Below are 22825 nucleotides of genomic sequence, written 5' to 3'. Positions count from 1 at the left end.
GGCTTGTTGATCCAGCAAGGTGTGAAGCCCTAGGACAGCACTACAAGGTCAGCTGCCTCTTGGCCTCTTTCCTGTTCTGACACCCCATGGCATTTGCCACTTGACCCCTTCTCACTGTTCGGTGGGAAAAACTTGTCAAGAAGAAGCGCTCTGTTGAAAAGTGCTTGTGTCTATCTGTTGGACAAGCAGCCATTTCCCTGTTGCCCAGTATTTTTCTGGAATAGTAATGAACTGCTCAGAATGTCACAGTGCTTTAAAAACTCTATTTATTTTGTATATTTATGATGAAAATTTTGTTTGCTTATTTGCTTAGGTACAGAAAGAGTCACGAAAAGGCAGACAGGACTCCAGAAGACAGGTAAGCGGTAAAATGATTGAAGTTTATTAACTAACACTCCCGTAAGTGTATGGCCTATTATATTTACTAATTGTATGACCCTGAGCACACCATAGAAATGAAGTAAGAGGATGCAATACTGCATGTGTGGCACTTAATTTCATGCCTGGCACCTACTGACCACTCAATAAAAGTTCGTTTTTATTATTGTTGTCATTATCACCATTATCAAAAGCATCATTGCCATTATCATTAAACCAGAAAGGTGCTGGGTTTAAGGATTTAAAGTCTAGGTGAGGAAAGAAAATATACACACGAGCAAAGTAAAGAAGCAATACTTATCTCATGCCTCTATTACAACACTGACGGTTGTATGACCGTTTACATTAGATCTATCTTTTTCTGGGATCTGGCAGCTCTAGGTGGCTGCCTAAGTACCCAATCCAGTACAATTATAGAGGGCAGGTTCCATACAAGTACGCTTATCTCTCGTTTGAACTGTCCACAGATCTTTGCCCCCTCTAGACAAGGAACACCCGAAGGACAGACAGAGCTTATGTGCTCTTGATCTGTGTACACACCCGTGTTCCCCTCCCTGGACTGGCACAATCTAAGACCTACAGGAGCTAATCAATACAGCTCTGTTGAATAAATGAATAAAAAAGAATATGATATTAAAGTGTTTACTGGTCTGTTCAAAAAGAGATGCTTACTGAGCATTGTCTATGGGCTAAGTCCAGTGCTCTGTGCCGGGGCTGTAATGAGAATACGTAAAATCTGGCTTGTCCCCAGCAAGACCCCAATTTTAAACAGGGTTTCTAAAAAAAGTAAGAGCTGACATAGGAGGAAATGAGTCCACACTTGGCACTAGTTTCCTTCAAGCAGGGCTATCCCAGACCTCTCCCTCTCCTCTTCTATATGCCAGCACCCCGAAGAGAGTCCCTAAAGACTAAACACGGGCATCGTGAGCCACCCTAAAACACAAGCCCTACCAAAGCATTTATATACTATTCTAAATATTTTTCTTTCTCCTTCCCTCTTTTCGTTTCTAAATTATATTTTCATTAAGGCATGGGTTCTTCTATCAAAGCATTAAATTGATAGTTCTAATGGTATAGAGTACCCACAATAGTTATTTGCCACAAATGAGACACGTAACATAGGGCAGACACGGTAAATGACTATCGTGGATAGATCAGGAAAGTAAACATATGCGGGTATAAGTGTATGCATGTGTGTGTGTATATATATATGTATGCGTATTTACGTGTGTATATATATCCTCCATTGAAATAGATCCTAAGATTGAAGGGTCAACAGATGATTCTTGCCACACTTTCCAAAGCTTAAGCCCAGGGAGGTTGTTCCTTCAGAAGAAAGGCCTGATTTTACTGGAGTGTGATGTCATTTTTATTTTACTAACTCTCCCCCTTAAGATGAGAAAAAAACATCCTCCCTAGGCTGGGGCCTTGGTCACAGTGCCCCATGAGAGGGAAAGGAGCACAGTGAACCTGACTTTCGGCAGTCTAGGGCAAGCTGCTCCTCCTATCCCTGGGGCAATGCCCTTCCCACTGCTCGGGTTGAGACTTATGGCTGCTAATAGCCTCTGTCCTACTGAGACAGAATTGCATATCTTTTAATTTTCTAATATGCCGAATACACTTTATACAGCAGATGCACCGCAGAATAAAAGCTGGCTTTTACTTTCATGTATGTACATACATTAGAGAAATCTATCAAGGAAATATAAGCTTACGCAGAGTCACAGTCTGATGAAGGGGTCCTGAATTTAAACAACAGAGCAAGTGTCAGACCCTTAATGCATTAAAGAATTGCACTTTTTGAAGCTCCTACCAAACTTCCCACACTTTAATTTAGTTACATCATTTCCTTGGGACCAAAACGCTGCATAATTGACCTTCTACTTAGGGGAGGAGTTCAATAATCTAAACACCTTACAACAAGTACAAGAACAGGATTCTATCCTTTTCTGTGGTCTGCTGGGGGTTTTCCTAAAGCACACAACAATTTATTTGGGGCTTCTTACACAGAGTGTGAAGCCTAATGGAAAACAGCCATCAGGTTAAAACAAAATTTAACAAACAATCCTTTTGTGGGGTAGATTCCTTTAGAGTGTGTAAACCACTGTGTGATAACTGCATTGCCCTTTAAGGGCAGGCCCTTCAACCCAACTGCTACTATGTAAAGCAAGTAGAGTCACTCTCCCCACACCCCTACCCCCATCACTGTTCACTGTAGCAGGGATGGCCCCCTGACACAAAGGGCAGATTGAAGTCTTTCTCCTTAGACATTAGTCCTGAGACTGAGGACCAGCAGCCGGTCTCTCCTGGTCATGTTAACTGACAGGGGATGAAGTTCCCCCTGATCCTATGTGGAGGACAGCCACCAGCTTGTGTCTGCCCACAGACTACTCCCAGCTTCTCTGTCATTAGTATAACCTTTTTCACTTCGTCTGTGCACACAAGTGTATGTGTTCAGGGACGACTGATCAGAGTGATATTCAACATATTTAAGCCATCATTGTAACTACGGCACTGACCAATCAGACTCAGGGCTGGACGACAACCCAGTGACCACTGAATATTATCCTGCGGTCATCTCCACCCTCTCCTTGGCTCAGGGATTGTCACAAGATCCAGGCCTAACCAACCAAGCACCTCCTGTGCTTGAAGTTGGTTTGGGTGTGGACACGTGACACAGGGTGGCAAAGACCCAAGCAGGATGAGACCATCAAAGCTGATGTTTACAAACAAACAGAAACAGTATATAGTCCCTAAGAACAAAAGGAGAGAAGAGCTGCCTGGATTTCCGAGGACCTTCCTGTCCCTAGTTTCAGCCCAACTGCACATTTGTGTTGGTGTTCAATGAGTTGGCTGGATCCTAAAGGATCTAGAGCATTTGTCTGAAGAAGAATTTATTGCACAACTGTACGTGTGAGGCAAAAGAGTGTGAAACCCAGAGATGAAGGCATGCACGTGAGTGTGTGTGCACATCTGTGTGCTAGGGAACTGAGGGCCAGGAAGGGAAGCAGGGCAAAAGCTACGGTGCCAGTGTGGCGGGGCACCGCAAAGCCAGCGGTGCTGTAGATCCTCTCTGCAAAGACACCTCCATTCTTTTGTTTCTGCTCCAACAAGCTCACAGATCAGTGAGAACTGTGGGAACCAAAATGCAGAAAGACAACCTAATCAACAGTTTAGCAAAAAGACCTGTGACCAAAACAAGGGTCTATAAAGAAGTATAAACAAGTAAGGTCTATCTCTGGCCTGCCTGGAGATAAACCCCAACCCATGACTAAGGGAAACAGAGCAAACAGAGGAAGCAGTGAGAACACAGAACCAAAAATCTTTCCCCCAGGAAAAAAGGGGTGGGGAACAGCAGTCATGGGCATCACGTTTAAGTAACACAGTAATTGTTAGCTCACTTCATCTACATACCTCCAAAGCGAGCTCTCGGTGATGCTCCCCAGGTTATAGTCATAGAGCTTTGTCAAAATGAGAATCACCTGAAGGCAAAAGAAGAAATCATGGTTAGTCTCGAACAATTACAATCTCATAGAACTGAAATGGCCCAAGGGAGGACTTAGGAGTCCTTTAAAGGGTGCTTAACATAATTGAATGAATTGTTACAGCATCACTTACACTGACTGGGGAAGAGTTTGCCAGTGCCTTCCTTTAAATGCTCAGGCCTGATCCCCTCCCCAAATTTCTCCCTCTGTCCTTCAGTAAGGTATTCCTTCCCCTGGTGGGCCGAAGGCTTTCAGGGAAGGCTAGCAGAGCTGTCAAATATGCACACTACAAGGGAGCCCCTGGGTAGATGGCCAGGAGAGAGTAAGGTCAGTGATGTAGGTCCCAGCCCTCGTAGCTGTACTACACTGGGAAGCTTGCTTCGCTTCTCTGAACCTCAATGTTCCCATCTATTAAGAGGGTGGGCGGTAATGCCATCACCAAGAAAGGCTTGCTGTGAGGAGTTAAAATAGATAATAAATGCTAATTGTTCTTCAATCTGCATGGGATTCTTAAATGTCAGTTCCTTCCCTTTCTTCTCCTTTGTAGGACTGGCTTTATTCATTTCTTCTGATTCTCCAATTTCTGGGAAAGCCACTGGATGGAATCCAGGCTCCCACAAGGGCTCAGCAAGAACACTTTAACAGGAGCATATTTATGTTTTATGGGGTCCTGAAGCTTACAGAATTTGGGGAACCCTCCATAAGGAACAGAATATAAACATACTAATTCAAACTTCAGAACAGGTCCCGGGACACTGACACTTCAGCTCCTTTAGCTTCACGGCAAACCCTCCTCTGATTTGAACCCACTGCTATTCTCAACATCACTCAGAGGAACTCCAACTATTTAGTTCTTTCTTTCGTAATTCAACACTCATTGAACATTTATTAGGAACCCAGGATTTCAGCTGATGCCCGAGGAGAACATAAATACAGATGAGGCCTGGTAATCTGTGATCTCATTAGGACAGGAGGAGCTCATCAAAGAAAACCTAGGTTGACAGACAGCTGATCTACCCCTCCTCAGCCCCACAGACACTCATGCCCATCATGACAGCTTGAGAAGGCTGCTTCTTCCAGCGTCTGCAGTGATGACCAGGGCCCCCCGTTACCCTGAGCGCATGAGCCCCAGGACACATGGGAAGATTCCGCAGAGGAGTGTGTTCCTACCTAGTGAATTCTCACCCCTCACTCGCTCTTCTTACATAAGGACAAGAACTTAATAAGTCTGCTCTGTTTTCTGTTGAGGTTTCTATTTCTCTCCTGATTCACATAACCAAGAACATTTGGCCCAGTCCCGCTGTTTCCAACTCAGCAGAAAAATGTTGACATCGATTTTCAGGATTTTCCCTGAAGGCCAAGGGATCAGTTCTAGTCACAGTGAGCACAGAACATTCTAACCTTGAATTCCAAGGCAGCAAGCTGCCAGGAAGTACTGAACCCTTCCAAGTTCCACTCTGCTAGCACAGGGCTTGATTTACTGAAGGCACAGGCATCAATGAGCAGATTCCCAACACTTCTTTCACAGCAAGAAAACTGGAACTCCACAACCTTAGGTTTGTTCCAAGTTCAAGGGAATGAAGAACTATGGTAACCCAAAGACAGGCAGAAATCTGAGGAGCTGTGCTCTAAGGCCACCCCTCTCTGAACCACTGTGCCGGCTTCCTTCAAGGACCGGCTCAAAACTTGCTTCTTTAGCAAAATGTGAGCATGTGTGAGGTACTGGGCACCCTACAGGTACATCAGATGGTGCACCTGTGGTGGGGGCATATGCTTAATAGGTCTGCGTGCCAATTAAGTCACTCTAAGTGCTAAATTTCAATCACCGCCATCCCAGGAACGCTGATCAGCGGCAGCAGGGTGGCTGTTTGTTGGAAGACACACAGTGACGTCGTCACTCCACCTCAGTATGATTTTGCCAAATAGGCCTATAAATCCCCCACCAAGAAAATGGGGGTGTGGGCACAAAGCATTTCTCGGTAGTTGTTCTCTTGATACAATACAGCAGCAAACTAAATAATGAAGTTCAGCTGGGCACAAGCTGCATCTCCCATCCATCTGATGAGGGAATTCGGAGAAGCCCCGGAGAAGGACCTTTTAACCCAGCAGGTAATGGTGTGGAGCCCCTCACGCACACAAACATAGAAACTGTTTAAGCAGTTCTCAGGCATGTGGGCAGGGAGGTAAAAATGCGCTCCCTGACTCTTCTTGAGGGGTTAGTAAAACGAAAATGCCACTGATACACTCAGGCAGTTTATCAATACTGTACCAGAAGAAGTGTCCTTTCTGGCATTCCAAAGTATATCTGCTTGAATCAATCTAATCTTTCTGTTTTCAGAATGAGAGCAAGAAAGAAGGGGGACCTGCTAACCTTTAGTTATGTCTCCAATCGATTCCTTGCAATCTCTCTCCTCGACTTTTTCCCTTCTTTATGTGCTGTATTTACCCCTACACTCCTGGATAGTGACGCCTCATTGTAGCAGATCTGCTTTGTTGTTGTTTCTTTGCTTTTCTGTCCTGGTTAATTAGCAATACTATTTAATAGAATTAGTACCTGTTAAAGGGCCCACAACCCAAACTACCAGTATTAGATGAGAAAAAGGTGAGAATGCAATTGTCTGCCTGTTCTGGTCCCATTTTGTGCATTTTTCAAACTTAAAAAAAAAAAAAAATCAGTGAAACTTTTTCATCAAGTGAAATGTTATATGTACTTAAAAATAAACAGTAATTTATTTTTATTCATTCAGTAAACAATTTTCATGTATAGATTTAATTCTATGAGCCCAACTGCATAGAATTTAATTATAAATCCAATCCATGAGAGCAAGGCTGTTTTGATGCATACACACACAAAATGGACTACTCATCAGCGCCTCATTCCTTTCTCTATCTTGTTTTCATTATATAGTACCAAAATATCCCTGATTCAAAACAGCAAGTGATGACCATCCGGTAATAGCTTTTTTAGGTTCCTTTTTAAATCTTAGGATACTTTCTTTACATAGCTAAAATCCAATCACTGATGGCTTAACAACCCCTACCTACACTGTGCCAGGACCTCAGCACCCAGTTATCTGTGGGACTTTGTGCAGCGGTGTGGCTAAGGATTCCCCAATGGTCTAGGAGCCAGTGTCACCACGTGCCATCTATGTTTTGGCTCCTTCTTGCCATATCCATTGCTTACAAAGCTACTGGGGGAAAGTCACTTTGTCCATATGTATAAAGAGCATGTTGAAGCCAAACCACCAAACTGTTATTTTCAAACTATCCATCTCTTAGAAGGTGAGAGAGTGCCAGAAACAGTGCCCGGATCAGTGCAGGGATGAGTAAGGTTCTTCAAGGAAGTGATCATGGGCTTCCTCCCTCTGACTGAGCTAAATTGACAAAATCTGGGCTCAGTAAACTACTACACTTTTTCCCCAGAGTCTTCCAACACTCCTACCGAATAATTCCACCAACTCACCAACCCCAGCCTTTCACCCCCCCCCCCGTATTTAGGTGCTAAGAAACCATCACATTAAAAAAATATATGTGATATATATACACGTGCACATATACACAACGTATATATGTCTATGTGGGATGTTGTTCAGCCATTAAAAGAAAATCCTGTCATTTATATCAATATGGATGAAACTCGAGGGCATTTTGCCAGGTGAAATAAGCCAGAGAGAGAAAAATAAATACTGTATGGTATCACTTATATGCAGAATAGAAAGCAAAAACTGATTTCATAGAGACAGAATATAATGGTGGTTGTTAGGGGCTGGGAGGGGAGGGGGAAGATGGGGGAAATCCAGGTCAAAGGATCTGAAGTAAAACTTTCAGTTATAAGAATTTCTGAGGCTCTAATGTACAACAGGGTGACTATAATTAATAATACAGTATTGTCCACTTGAAAGTTACTGAGAGTAGATCTTAAGCATTTTCATCAAAAAACAAACAAAACAAACAAAAACACAGAACAAAAACCCTGAGAGAGAGAGTGTTAACTATGTAAGGTGATGATGTGTTAATTATCTCGATCTTGGCGATCATTACATGATGCATATGTATATTCAAAGCACCACATTGAGTCCTTTAAATATATACAATTATATTTGTCAATTATTCCTCAATAAAGTTGGGGGGTGGGAAGCAACCATCACAATGGACCCTATGGGAGGAAAATGTCAATCTACCTCTCCCCTCATCTAACCCCAACTTCCGTCTTCACTGGGTTACCAAACAAAAGCATTCATAGAGATAAATAGAGACACTAATATGCCAGTGGCTATTCACAGTGTTCTCTTGTGAAACAGCAAAAGCCAGCCAAAAATATTCTGTTATAGCAAAACGTCAGGACAAATCTTATCGCCAGGTGTGCATTCAACTGTCTTATGGCAGCAACCTAAGTTTACACATGGGCAGTCTCCATTATACCAAGTATTTGGACATATGACACCTTTGAATGTGACAGTGTGTTTTCTTTAATCAACATAAAAATATAATTTAGAAATGAAACCCCAAACATTTAAGGAGCCCCTAAAACACCCTCCCAGTAACCTGGTTCGACACAATATATTTCTGAAAACATCTGTATTAATAACTAGACCGACATTTATTCCACACTTCCCAAGGATAGGAATTCTCCATTTCTTTTCCTAAGAAAGGAACTTAGCGTACCGACCCTTTCCTTTGCTAACTTACAACAATGTATACCAGAACAAGGGGGATGGAAGGTTGGTGGGCATCATTATATCTCCCATTCCCCCCACTCCCTGAGGAGGATGCACGTATTCCCCCGATGAGTCTTCTTTCCTAATTCTTTAGCTTAGGAGTAGCAACCTGGTAGAGGGCTACTGAGACTCTTTCTTGAAGGAGGAGCTTGCTTAGCAAGCTTACTATTCTTAAATGATGAATTTTGGTTAGGGTAGCTGTAGGAGAACTTATGGGCATTTAGGGAGATTTGAGTTCTACCAGAACTCTTGGCCTGGCCACTGTACTTCACCTCATCTCATCTTCTCTCGGAAATCTTAGAAAAGCAAGACACATCCCCTCATTTTTCAATTATTAATGATTTGCCTCCTTTTTTTCTTTGTGTCCAAATACAAAAGCAGATTCTAATCCCAAGGCAAGCAAACGTGTGGCCATGGGCTCCTTGACAGCAAGCTGGGCTAGAAGATCCTAAAGTCTCTTTTATTCCTGAAGATCTATAGTTCCAAATTCTGAATAATGTAGATGGCGACACAGGTGCTAGTCTATAAAACAAGGTATTTTTCTTTTGTATTTCTCTCAGATATTTGTGATTCAGGGCTGGCCTGCGCAGGTGTTTTTGTCGTTGTAACATATGGGGAGATGCCACAGAACTCATCCATGCTACCATTCATAATTCCACCTACCTGGGGTGGGCCAAAGTCTAGCTTGGGTGAGCAATGGCAAAGCCACACTGAAGATGCCAGTAGGTTCATTCAGGGGCTAAAGCTGGCTACATCCATCCTTTTCCTACCAACTTCCAGCATGCCCTGCTGTTTCCTCATTGCCCTGTCTCCAAAGGCCTCCTCTCTGTTTGCCAAAGACCAGCTGGTTGGCTATGTTTAAAGATGTGGGTAGAAGTGATATGGGACAAAAAATTCTAGGGCCTGGAGAGATCTGGAACAATCTTTCAGGAGATTGAATAACTAGACACACTATAAGAGGGGTGTTCAATAGCCAGAACATTTTGTTGTTGTTGTTTTGGGTTGTTTTCTTTGCACTCCAGTGTTAGGGAAAAGAAGCAAACTTAGAACAGTGGTTTTCCTAAAAATATGCACACTCCAGATTGTGTCTTTGGCTCAGAAAGCATTTATTCAACTTTCTAACTTAAACAGAAGTTTTCATTCCTTTGAGTAGCCATGAATTCTTTAAGAATCTGATCTAATAAAATCTATGAGCATAAAACAATGACTATAACTTTAACGATATCACTGATCTCCTGAATCCTAGGGGGGTCATGAATCCAAGAATAAGAACCTTCTGTAATTCCCAGAAAATGAGAGCTTTCTTCAGAAGAAAGAACACTCAGCTCTAAAATTCTACACATTTAATTCAATAAACATTTATTAAGCCTTCTTAAGAGGCAGGGATATATATATATATATATATACTGTGAGGACACAAAGGGAGAATGAGACTCGTATGCTGTGAGGACACAAAGGGAGAATGAGACTCGGTACCGGAGCCTGGAAGACCACAGTCAAGTAGAGAGGCAGAGCTGTACACAGATGGTCACACTAAGGAAGACAAAGGTTTGCAACAGGAGAAAAGTGTTTAAATCTCTTAGCGAGCATGAAAGAAAAGTATAATCAGGTATAGAGCCTTACAAAAGAAGACAGTGAAGAGAAATCCCAGAAGATGTGTATGATTCTGACGGTGACGAGAAGCTAAAAAGCTGGTATTCTAAGGGAAGGGAGCATGAGGATAGCGGTCCAGAGGTATGAAAGCTCACAGAACAGTCAGAAGAGAGCAAGTCTCTGGTTTAGCTACGGCTTAAATTATGGGTGAGGACACACAAAGTATCAGATTAGAGAGATGCGTTTGGCTCTACTGTGGAGGCCTTAATTATAGGATGGCGGTAGGCTCTGCCAAAACAAACAAATAAACAATCAAAGGCTTTGGAATCAGAAGAAGACCAGACTTTGAGTCTTGGTTTAGCCACCAGATCTGTTAGAATGTCTTTGGCAGCAAGAAACAGAATACTAAAAATCACTCAAATAATGAGGGATATGTTGTCTCATATAACAAAAGGTTCACAGTTTATGCAGTTCCAGGACTAATACAGCCTAACAACGCCATCACACAACCGCACAACGGACACAGATCCTCCCAGAAAGTGTTAACACTTAGCACTGTGCGCCCTCATGCTTGCAAGGTGGTCCTAACACTTCTTCGTAGAATGTGCTGACACAGCTACACGCGGCAAAGAAACGAAGGACCTCTAGTGTAAATCTGCTTTTTGTTTTTAAATTAAAAAGGACACTTTCCCAAAAGCCTTTCCAGCAAAATCTCTATAGTTTCAATGACCAGTATTCAGCCATATGTCCACATCATGGCTTCAAGGAAAGTTGGGAAAACAAGGAGGACAGTGGTCTGAAGATGGACTTAGTGTTTTCTATGGTAAGAGATGGGCTCTGCAATGAATAAGTAGTGGGTAGTGGTTGCTGAGTAACAACGAGCAGTGTCTGCCACGGTGTGACCTCAAATAAGTCACTGAAATACTGAAAGACCTATCAAAAACAAACATAAAAAAAGGAGATAATGTTATCTCCTTAGTCTCCTAGAAATGGGAGAAGCAAACAACAGGAAGTGGAAAAATTCTGTGAAGATGTTAAAGTACTCTGCCAATGTAAGTATTGCTATTTTAATAACATCTAGCATTTATTGGAGGCCTACTCTGTGTGCCAGACAAATTTCATTATTAAGCATATTTCAAGTAATTACCTCTCTCTCTCCTTTCTGATGAGGAAACTAAGGCACACAGAGGCCGGGTAATTTAAATGATTCAGCTGGTAAATGGTGGACAAGTTTAAATCACATTATATACAGACTTTTATTCACTGTGCTTCATTATCTCCATGGTATGTTGTCCTGAGTATTTCTGTTACTAAAGACAAGTCAGAACTAGTGAAGGATCCTCACTTTCTGTCCAATTCAAAAGTACTGTAGAGCTGTTATCCATCAGACACAGTACCGGCCACAGACTCCTCCTTCATTCTGCCTTCTTCCAGACATCCCTGGAATATGTTCTCCTTATATGAGATAAAGGTGACTTTTAATTTTTTATTGACCTTAGGTCAGTGGCATTTTCATTGGTCATTTTTAATTTATTTTAAAAAACCTTTGAATCTTGGTTAAATCATTGTTAAGGGATGATCCTTCCACTTCAATCACAGAAGTTGGCGGCTTCCTGACCAGGTGTTCCAGACAATGAATACATGCACACTGAACTGCAGATTTCAACAGAACAGCTTATAGTATCTTCATTTTCAGAGGATTTAAGTGAATATGTAATTGCACTCCATTTGAGTCATCAAAGGGATGAGAAATCAATAATAGCTAAATCGGATTAAGAGACCTCAGAGGGGAGTTGAAAGGTTGGTATAATGGTGCACACAACCACCACTCAGGGGCATCTGAAGTCATCAGACAGAGCTAATCCAGCACACGCAAACACAATTGGAAAAGAAAAACCAGTAGAAAGGGTGGAATGAATTTGGGGTGTGGAGCCAGCCAGAAAACAATCAGATTTTTGACTCTGAGGAGTCCTTAATCCCAAATGGTCTTCAAGTTTTCTAAGAACCCACATATAATTTAACAAAATGTTTCTTTATGTAATATCCTCTGAACGACACTGAAATGGTGTGAGTGAGTTACATGGCTACTGGACCTCCCTGGGGAACTTAAAAGACCAGACAGCCAACAGGGATGCAGACAGACACGGGGGTATACAGGTAACTGACTCAACATGAGGCACAGAGCACACTGTAGATCGTGGAACAGCCCTTTTGAAGAGTAGAACGTTTTTAAGTAAAAATTTGCTATGTCCTCCCCTGACTCTGTTCCCCTCTAGAGCTCATTTGCAGCTAAGATATAAGGTCATGGATGGCACATGAGCTGTGGAGCACTGTTCCAGGAGTTTCCATGTGAGAAAAACTACAGCTCTTACTTAAGACAACTCACATTTCTCTCCTCTCTTCTGTTGAGAGTCGAAGTTCTGTCTGGTAGTGACTAGCAAAGAAATGCATGTAATAAAATGTTATTATACTCTCTTCCCAGAGCCAGGTCATTATATTTAGCAAACAAATCCAATGGGCCGAAGTTGTTCTTTGATGCAAGTCTTGAGAACTTGTTTTTCTATTCTTCAAGGTGAGGGACACTATCAACTCAAAAAAAAAAAAAAAAAAGTATTCTCTCCAAAATCTGTTAATCTCACAATGCTCAACACATCAGTCCTCCATAGCCTTCTGTCTTCTCTTCCTCCTCCTCTTCTTTTTTGAATAATTCCCAAAGCATATATCCATATTTGGTAGATAATGTTAACCATTTCATATTCTCCTTTCTCTAAATTACTCTGCTCTAAATTATACTCTATTTTAACCATCTGCATTATACCAGGGGAGCTAGAGAGATGCTAAATTAAATGATTTTTTTTTTCTAGAAAAAAAAGCCTGATACCAGTATCAATGTAATCCCCAAAGAGTACCAAGATAAAATGATTGTACAAAATATGAGGAAAATGCACACTCAAGGCAAGACCTCTGTACAGAGGGGGAGTAAAATAGAAAAGTTAAACAGACCTGGAGAGACCTAAAGGAAGAGCTTCAAGACATGAAAGCAAATGAGGCTAGGGAGGAGGGGGAGAGAAGCAGGCAACACACTGAGTTGTCTGGAGAGACACAGTTCCAGGAAACCACACAGAATACCCAGTACAGAATACCTAGTCCACTCATAAAGATACAAACCACATACCAAGCTCTCCTCATCCCCCTCCATAAGAAGGGAACAGACAGACCATCTTCCTTTGACTTAATCCCTGTTTGAAACAGGTCACTTGGTACTTACAGAAAAAACACAAATAAGGAGTTAGAAAACAGTAAGAAAATATTTCTTGCATTATCTTCTCTCTGGAAATCTAGAAAACAAAGAGAGGAAACCCCTATGTCTAAGTTGGAGGGGAACAACCTGAGGTTGTAAGGAGAGAGAGGTTGTAAGGAGAGGGAAAAGGGATGTGAGGAATGAAGAAGTTTCCTTTCAACGTCCCCCATACACTGATCTGAGGAACACAGACCTCCAAGCTCTCAAATCACTCTCTGTCTGAATTATAGACACTATCTAAATACTAAACTCTCCCGACGTGAAAATACTAAACTCTCCCGACGTGAGAACCCACACACGAAATGAACACACCATTAAGCACCAAACTGTGTGTTAATGATGAGGGGCCCTTCTGTTCTTATGCTTCCTTATATTAAGCTTCAATATAAAGAAATGAACCAAGTCATTCCTTTCCTACTTTTGCATCTTGGTTTTTATCCTGTTATTCATGGATCTGAAGAGGTTAACTCAATTTTAAAAAATACTATTTTTTCAAGGTTAACATAACACACTAGCAGGAAGCTAATAAATAAAGATATGTATCTTATGGTGATCCAAGTGTCAGAAGATGAACCTCAATAAAAATGGAATTAAAAAATGAGAAGACAGGCCTTAATTTTTTTTTCATTTTCTCTTCTCATGTACCACACAGTGAAACTAACAAAAACAATAAGAATAAAAAATCAGAGACAGTTAATATGGTTAAGTTCAAATATTTCCTTTTACCTTGGGAAAATCTTAAGGTGAACCAGGGAGGAAGAGAAACATTTTACTCTCTTTAAAAAAATAAATAAAAAAGCAATAACAACAGACCTCTATTAACAGATCTTTTGTTCGTCTTGTCTAAGTGCTAAGGTGTGATGGGACACAATTTGCCCAAGAGGAAATTCAAAGCTTAAAAAAGCTGGCTTGAAAGTGAAATTTAAATAACATCTTGAAATCCCAAGTAAAATCTATTAATAAATAATAATGGCTTCTGTTGGAGGAAAGTCTCCTCTAGAAGTTAAATGATTCTTACGCATTTCTTGTCATTTAATCACAGAACCAAAATGCTTCCACATGGCTCTAGTTCTAATCTTCTACAATGGCATCTAGATGACTGGTGGGTGGTTATAAAAATATTTGGCACTTCATCACTCTTTTAAAGGAAACTTAAGACAAAACTGGAAAGGACAGCAAAGATCATGTAACTCCGACCACCCTGTCTGACAAATGGTGGAGGCTATACTTTTAGAAGAATCTGTTCTTGAATAAGGTGCTTCTGAGAGTAAGGAATAATCTTCACATACCATATGCTGACTCGGAGCATGAAGCAGGGGTTCCTGTGTCGGAAGGAAGGACTGGAGGGGGCCGGTTCTGACATGGGGGAGAGATCAAAGAGTCAAGTGAGGACTGCACCCGGGAGCATCAGGCCTAGAGACCGGCTTTGAGAGGATGAGAGTCATACAATTGGAGGGCCTCTCTTCAAGAAACAGAATACAAAACTATGAATAAAACAAGGTTTAACAGTGAACGTTTATGAGAATGACAAATGAGCTCACAACAAATTACCAGTGCCTTAAAAATTCGCATACTTTTCTTCTGAGATACCTTCAGGCGGTTAGGCAAAAATAATAGAAATGTTTTCTGATTGCAACCTAGCTTTCCCTCTGTATCTGAAACAATCTACGACTCCCCTCAAACGCCCAGTGTGCACAGGAGCCCATGCCTGTGAAGGCTCTGAATCTTAAGCTTCATTAGCTTCACTGTCAAGCTGAAGCTTCGAGTGGGATTCCACTCATTAAGAATGGAGCTATCCCTGTCTGCCGTCCTGGGCTGTGCGTCCAGAGAGGTGGACGGACGCCTGAGCTCGGCACGCTCTTGGGGCTTCGGTCTCCTCCATGGTTACACTACACTTTTGTAAGATCTCTTCCTGTTATAATACCATCCAATGCCAAATACCCCAATCTACTCTATCTTCAGTGTTCCTGGCTTAGTAAATGCTACTGTCATTGCTCAAGCTAGAGCTCTGAGTGAGACTTCCTTGACTCTATCCCCTTTTTCTCCCCAAACCTAACCAGTCACTAAGCCCTACAAACCTCTCTCATTAACCTCACCTCAACTGTGTTGGCCTACTGCACTGCCTCTGACAATGCCGCCACCCTTGTGTCTTGCTTCCCTCCAGCCACCCTCTGCACTGCTACCACGATTGTTTTTTTTTTTTTTTTTTAAATAGCAATATTGTTTTTTTCCCCACTCTGTGTGGCCTCCCATTGACCTTAAAGTTTAAATTTCATAATCTGACCTACAAGGCCAAGTATGACACGGCCCCTACATACACATTCAAATCACTCTCCTTCCAATACGTCTTTATTCTCACAACTGCATGTGAACCCAGACATAATGTTCTCTTACTGACCTAAAGAATTTCAATATTTGTTAATGGTCTGACCAACTGACTGTAGTTATACTGGTGACGGACTTTTCCAGGCATAAACAACACGTTCCAGCTGCATAAGCAATTATTGTAGCAAACATCTAGAATAGAGTGGGATAAAAAAATCTGAGTAATTGTAACACAAGGGCACTGCTATTTCATGAAATTCTAATCTTAGGAATGATATTCCAAACACTTTGGATTTCCTCCTGGAAGTTTAGGCTGATTAAGGAATTAAATGCTAGACAGTTCAATGCTGTACATCTCTTTTGGGAGGGCTGGTAGTTAAAAATGTACCTATGAACAAATCCAAAGGTTTACTGATTTTTTTCTGTCTTTTCATTCAAAAGTGTTAGCTTTCATGCACAGATCCGCAAGATACCCAAAAGTTGGCAAGGAACTGCAGGGAACTGCTTCCCATTCTGTGAGTTTCTTCTATCCAGAAATGGACACCCCTGGATCAGTATATTTGTGCGTATTTAGAATCAAAGTCTGAGTTCCAGGTCTTTCAACTATTTCCTATACGACGCTCAAAACTGCTTCCTCTATACAATGGGACAAAGCCAACTCAAGTCTGTATGGTGGTAGGACGGGGAACTAAAGTTAGAAGTTGAGCGGGCTAGATTCTGGTTACAGAGTCAATTTTAATTCCTTGTTCAACCTTAGTCAGGTTAACTGTTTTTCCCCCTTTTCCTATTGAATAAGATTGATAACATTAGAACTCCATTTCTTTTTTTTTTTTTTTTTTAAGATTTTATTTATTTATTTATTCAACAGAGATAGAGACAGCCAGCGAGAGAGGGAATACAAGCAGGGGGAGTGGGAGAGGAAGAAGCAGGCTCATAGCGGAAGAGCCTGATGTGGGGCTCGATCCCGGATCGCCGGGATCACGCCCTGAGCCGAAGGCAGACGCTTAACCGCTGTGCCACCCAGGCGCCCCTAGAACTCCATTTCTAACTGGATTATTATTACCAGTTTACTTTATGGAATACTTTTAAAAAAATTTTTGTCACTCTGCTAAGCATTTTGTATAATATAATCTATTTATGTTCTTTTTTTTAAGGTTTATTTATTTTAGAGAGAAAGAGAGCAAGTGTGCATGCATGCAAGTGGTGGGAGGGGCAGAGGGAGAACCTTCAAGCAGACTTCCCACTGAGTGCAGAGCCAGAGGCAGGGCTCGATGTGGGGCTTGATCCCAGGACACTGAGATCATGACCTGAGCCAAAATCCAGAGTCGGCTGCTTAACCAACTGAGCCACCCAGGTGCCCCAGTCTATGTACATTCTTGAATATCCTATGAAGCCAATACTTTTTTGTGTGTGTGTGTATGTCATTTTCAGATGGCAGAGGAGATTTAAGGAATTGTCTAATATCAGCTAGCACATAAGTGAGATGTTGTTATTTGAATCCAAATAAACTTAGACCCTAGCTCAAGTGCTTAATCACCATGCTACATGGTGTCTTTGGAGAGGGAAAGACAAAGCTTTAAAGAGTTTTAAAGGGTATACTTCTTGCTTTCAATCAGCCTGACACCAAGCCCTATCTATCTGTCTGTCTGTCTATCTGTCTATCTATCTATCTATCTATCTATCTATCTATCTCTCTATCTATCATGTATTCGGTTGTTTTTCTAGGCACTGACCACAATCCATATTTGTTTTTCTAAGTGCTACTGAGAATGAAAAAAGAGAAAACAGATACCTGCCCTCATTGCACATTGTAACTGAGAAGGGACTCACGGAGCTGAATGCTTTAGAAACGAAGTACAGTGGGAATAAAGAGAAAGGAGCAATCCTTAGCTGGATATAAATGGGATCTTTTCAAGTTCTTACGACAAGCAAGTGCTTTACACACAGTATGTCATTTAATTCATTCACAATGCTGGGGGATAGTATTTGCGATTCTCACACAGGTAACGGGATGGCCTGGGGCTTGGGTCACACATATGTAAGCTTAGATCTTCTTGGCTTCTGATCTGGAGCGGGGGCTTGAAGGACAGGCTGAGTTAGCGTTTCTACCATCCTGATCTGAGGGGTCAGCTTTGCGTCTCTCCTGCTGAGATCTCCGTGGACTCCACAGGCCAGAGAGTCACACCTCTCTTCATCCACCAGCATGGATAAAACATGGAGGGGTTATGTGCAGAAAAGAGGAGAGAAACTTCCCAAGAGTCTACAAGAAGACCATTTATCTGCCCCTCTGCTAATGACAAAAACTGAAAGTCACTCAAATGTCCCCAACTCAAACACAGGAAACAAGACTTCAGTAAAGAAAGATAAGAAAGACTAGAAAAGAATGGTATCTCTGTCCCACATGGGAAATCAGTTGCAAAAATGGATAAGTATGTCACTGCTGCTTCTCTCTTTCTAATCCTTTAATCCTAAATCAAGACACTAGTGAAATTTAGAAACCCAATACCCTGTCTGCCCTAGGAAATGCAAATCTCGCAGGAAAAGACCCTAGTTGCTGACCCACTATGAATGGCGCTCTGCAGAGAGAAGGACAGGACGTGTGCTGTTCACAAAGCTGACCATGAGTGTGAGGGGCTCTCTGGGCCCATCGGGAGGGGGGCTTTGAGAAGTGATTCAGAGAGACTAGGGGAAGGGGAGGCGCCAGAACTCACTGCCTGGCTGCTACAGGAGGCTAGAAGAAAAAAAAATTTATTTTCTTAAAAATAGAACCTCTTTAGATTTCCTATTTTTTTTTTCTTTAAACTGTCCAAGATTAATGTGGCAAAAATAAAATGCCCCACAGGCTGCTTATTTTGACGCTTACTACAGCACATAAAAGTGAAGAATTAGCATGGAATGAATAATTTATTTAGTGCTTTACTGTTGTTTTAAACAAATCACTTCCATGAAAGCAATGTGTATTCAAGCAATAAATCACTGTTTAGCACTCCGTCGTGAGGAAAAGATACCGCTTGGCAGAATTACTGAATGGCAGTGCCTGGCAGGGAGGCAGGCACAATAAAGATAAAGGTGATGTCCTTGCACTTTGGGATTTCAAAGGAGGCTGGGTCTGAGTGAGATTCAGTAATGAGACCCCTCCCTTTAGGCACAAGGTTTAAATGAGCAGCTACTTCTGCTAATACATCTGATATTATGACTAGCAGACCATAACTTATTATTACCTCAGGGCTATTGTTATTTTATTGATGCAATGACTGTGGTCCAAGCACAGAACCTAAGTGTCTGGGATCCACTGTTAAAATAAAACGGTGAGCTCTATGCCCTTGAGTTGATCACTACTGGGGGGGGGGGGGTCAGACCATTTTATGCATACGATGTGATAAGTACTAAGACTGTGGTGCATACAAAATGCTATGAGGATTTCCCTAGTAGGGGGATAGGAGTCTGAAAAGATTTCACAGAGGAGGTAACATTGTATCCAGGGTTTGGTCTAGCTAAGGGGGGCAGAAAAAGGGAAAATCATATGCTGCAAGAGTTGTGTGGGACCAGAGGAATGCAAGCGTGAAATGCACACGATATCTGGGTGGAGAGGGTGTGTTTTGAGGTGGTACAACCCTGTGAGGATGGAGAAGGGAGGCAGGAGAAGAGGCTTGAAGGGGGAACAGCAGGGATGCAGGATGACCTTCACGGATCCTGCTCAGACACACTGTGCCTCCTAGATACATTGGCCTGAGAGACCACAATCCAAACCCAGTGTCAGTCTGCAAGGCAAGGCTAAGGATGCTGTTCTTTACCTCTCTTACTAATTAACTAGTGAACCTGTCTGCGTTGGAACCACAGCAAGGGAAACTGGTTCAGGCCAAAAGAATAATCACGGTTCTCTCCCTACAGTCAAATCAGAAAGTGGAACTGTTCCATTGCCCCAGCTTTATGAAGTTCTCAGAATGAAATAATAATCCTAGTTTTTGTTGGGGAAACAAAGCAGTTCCCATAGGGGTAAACTAGCTCAGATTACAAATTTTGAAATGCCTTTTTTTTTTTTAAACCAATGTCACAAACATAACTTGAGGTCGGGCACTTAAAGCTGAAATGCCCACAGCCCTCAATCACTTCTAGCGACTTGTGACAATTAGTACAGGCTGGTAATTCCTGTCACTTACAGCGCAGAAGGCTGACGGCTTGATGTTTACACATCTGGAGGAAGAGCAAAACCCTTCCATTCGAACAACTGCATCAAAGGTTTCTGCTGCAAAAACCTTCATCTCATTTCCCTCTGGCTTCAATAGTAATAATTAATAGCATGTCACCCTCGAGGAGTTTAGAAAACCAGTATTCCCCAGCCCTACTTTAAGTGGTTTAAGAAAGAATAAATTTTCAGCCTCTTTTAGATAGTTTCAACTTTGCCAAAAATTTGCTGAAAGCTGAAAACAACACTTCTGGCCACTGGAGTGAAGGTGACAGGCACTGAGAAATGTCACGAATTTGATGCTTCTCGTCACCTTAATGATATTTGCTGTTTTTTTATTTTGTTTTTTGTTTTTTAACTATCTCAGTGTCAGCATTTTATCAAGCTCAGACAAAACTCAAAATGTTGTTGGCTACCAGCCAACCAGAAATGTTTCACCCCCAGGAAGAAAATAATCAATGAACAACTCTCTACTGAATGTTCACTATGTTCACGGCAGAACCGGTAGACCCTATGGGAGACAAAAGGGTAGAAAATGTAATTTCTGCCACCCAGGAATTTACGATCTAGGCAGAATCTGATTATCACTCTCTTGTTCAAAAACACTCAAGGTTCCCTTGCCTCAACAGAACTAAATTAATTCCCTCTTCTTCCACAGGACATCGAAGGTCCATTCTATACGGCACCTATCCTCTATTTTTTTATCGGTTGCTGCTTCTCCTTGCAATCCTGCCTTCATGACCACCCTGCTATTCTTTCAACCACCATGAATTTTCAGGCTTCGGGGGCTGTTTCGATTTCCAATACCCAGCTCAAATGCCATCTCCTCCATGAAGACATCCTAGCCTCTCCGGGCAGAGTTTGTGGCTCCTACTTGCCTCTTTAGTGTAGTGCGTTTCAACTATGGCCTAAGCACACGTCTTTCATTACTTGTTTAACTGTCTCTTCCATTAGGTTGTCATCTAGTTGTTGAATTTTTTAATATAATATGTTGTGCTTGGAGCACCTGGGTAGCTCAGTCGGTTAAGCATCTGCCTTTGGCTCAGGTCATGATCTCAGGGTTTTGGGATCGAGCCCCATATCTGGGCTCCCTGCTCAGTGCTTCTTCCTCTCTCTTTACCTCCCCTCCCTCCCTCCTTACCCCCCGCCCCCCTCCCCTGGCTCTCTCCCCTTATCTCTCTCTCTCAATAAAATCTTAAAAAATATTTTTTAATAAAAAAATATAATTTTTGTGCTAAGATAGAATATGACATAAAAGAACCCCCAGTGTATAGTCAATGAATACAAAATGTACAGACATGTATGCTTAAAAATGTGAGTCAACTTGGAATAATCGAAATTATTTATATGTGCAAGCCCACTGCCATCCTAGATACACAGTAGATGCTCAATAAAAATTAGCTTGGTTAGAACTAAATGCCTGTTGAATGTCATAGGTTGAAGAATGACAGAGTATAAATTATCGGGGCGCCTGGGTGGCACAGAGGTTAAGCGCCTGCCTTCGGCTCAGGGCGTGATCCTGGCGTTATGGGATCGAGCCCCACGTCAGGCTCTTCTGCTGTGAGCCTGCTTCTTCCTCTCCCACTCCCCCTGCTTGTGTTCTCTCTCTCGCTGGCTGTCTCTGTCTCTGTCGAATAAATAAATAAAATCTTTAAAAAAAAAAAAATAAATTATACTGCTGGCAGCACAGTCTCAAAAGTTCAGACTTAGGGTGAGCATGGTATATTTGCAGTTCATCATTTAAACCAGCCTGACCAGAGATTAGAATGAGGTTTGAAAAATATGGCTTGTAAAGATAAACTGAGGTAATTTTTGGATGGTATCTAATGGCAGGTTGAGAAATCTCTAGAACTCATTGTTGTAGATTATGGAGATGAATTTAAAATTTTTGAGCACAGAGGGACATATTTTGTGTACTAAGATTGCAGTGCATATAAAATGCTATGAGGATTTGCCTAGTAGGGGGACGGAAGTCTGAAAAGATTTCACCGAGGGGGTGGCAAATATGGAGAGGAATTTAAGATTTTTGAGCACAAGGGAACACACATAATACTGAAGATACAAAGCTCTGTATTTTAAATCTGACACCCATGTAACAAATGGATTAGCAGGTACCATCAAAATCCTTCTTAAAGAATAAGACAGTATTTTAGACTTACGAACCACAAAATGTTTGTCACAACTACTCAGTTCCACAGTTGTGTCATGAAAGCAGCCATAGACAATATGTCCACAAATGGGTGTGGCTGTGTTCCAAAACTCTTAATTTACAAAGCCAGGTGATGGCCAAATTTGGCCCTCAGAATGTAGTTTGCCAACCACTGGATTAGAGCAATAAGTGGCTGAAAGTTAAGGAGACATTTAAGTGTCTATTTAAATGCAATGGTGCAAAATTTCGGAGGCTGGTACCAGGCTGTATAAATGGAAAGAGGAAGAACAAAAGAAAGAGAGATTATGGTGGGTCGGGGGGACAAGGGGACTGACTGGTGATGTAGGGAAAATGAGCAAGCATCTAAGGTAGTAACTCTTGAAGGTTTCGAAAAAAGAGGACTAGAAGAATAGAGGTATCTTTGACAGGACAGGGTCTTCTGTGTTAAGCATCTGGGAAAAATTCCCCTAAAAAGTTTGGAAGAGGGGAGCCTGGGTGGCTCAGTCAGTTAAGCATCTGTCTTTGGCTCAGGTCATGATCCCGGGGTCCTGGGATCGAGCCCCACATCTGGCTCCTTACTCAGTAGGGAACCTGCTTCTCCCTCTCCCTCTGCCTACTGCTCTCCCTGCTTGTGTGTGTGCGCTCTCTCTCTCTCTGTCAAATAAATAAACAAAATTAAAAAAAAAAAAA

General features: G+C 41.9%; 1 protein-coding gene across 4 annotated transcripts in view; it reads right to left on the bottom strand.

Moving 5' to 3' along the window:
- Positions 1-22825, bottom strand: part of SORCS1 (sortilin related VPS10 domain containing receptor 1) — a 485001-nt gene that overhangs the window by 301675 nt on the left and 160501 nt on the right. For all 4 annotated transcript variants that reach the window (XM_040624058.1, XM_040624056.1, XM_008686657.2 and 1 more), the window contains exon 2: positions 3793-3860. In XM_040624058.1, coding sequence (XP_040479992.1) covers positions 3793-3860 — 68 coding nt within the window. The remainder of the gene's footprint in view (positions 1-3792; positions 3861-22825) is intronic.

The sequence above is a fragment of the Ursus maritimus genome, unplaced genomic scaffold, assembly GCF_017311325.1.
Source record: "Ursus maritimus isolate PB19 unplaced genomic scaffold, ASM1731132v1 scaffold_7, whole genome shotgun sequence".
NCBI classification, from domain to species: domain Eukaryota; kingdom Metazoa; phylum Chordata; class Mammalia; order Carnivora; family Ursidae; genus Ursus; species Ursus maritimus.
Note: the sequence above shows the minus strand (reverse complement) of the source record. Positions and strands in the feature narration are given on the sequence as shown.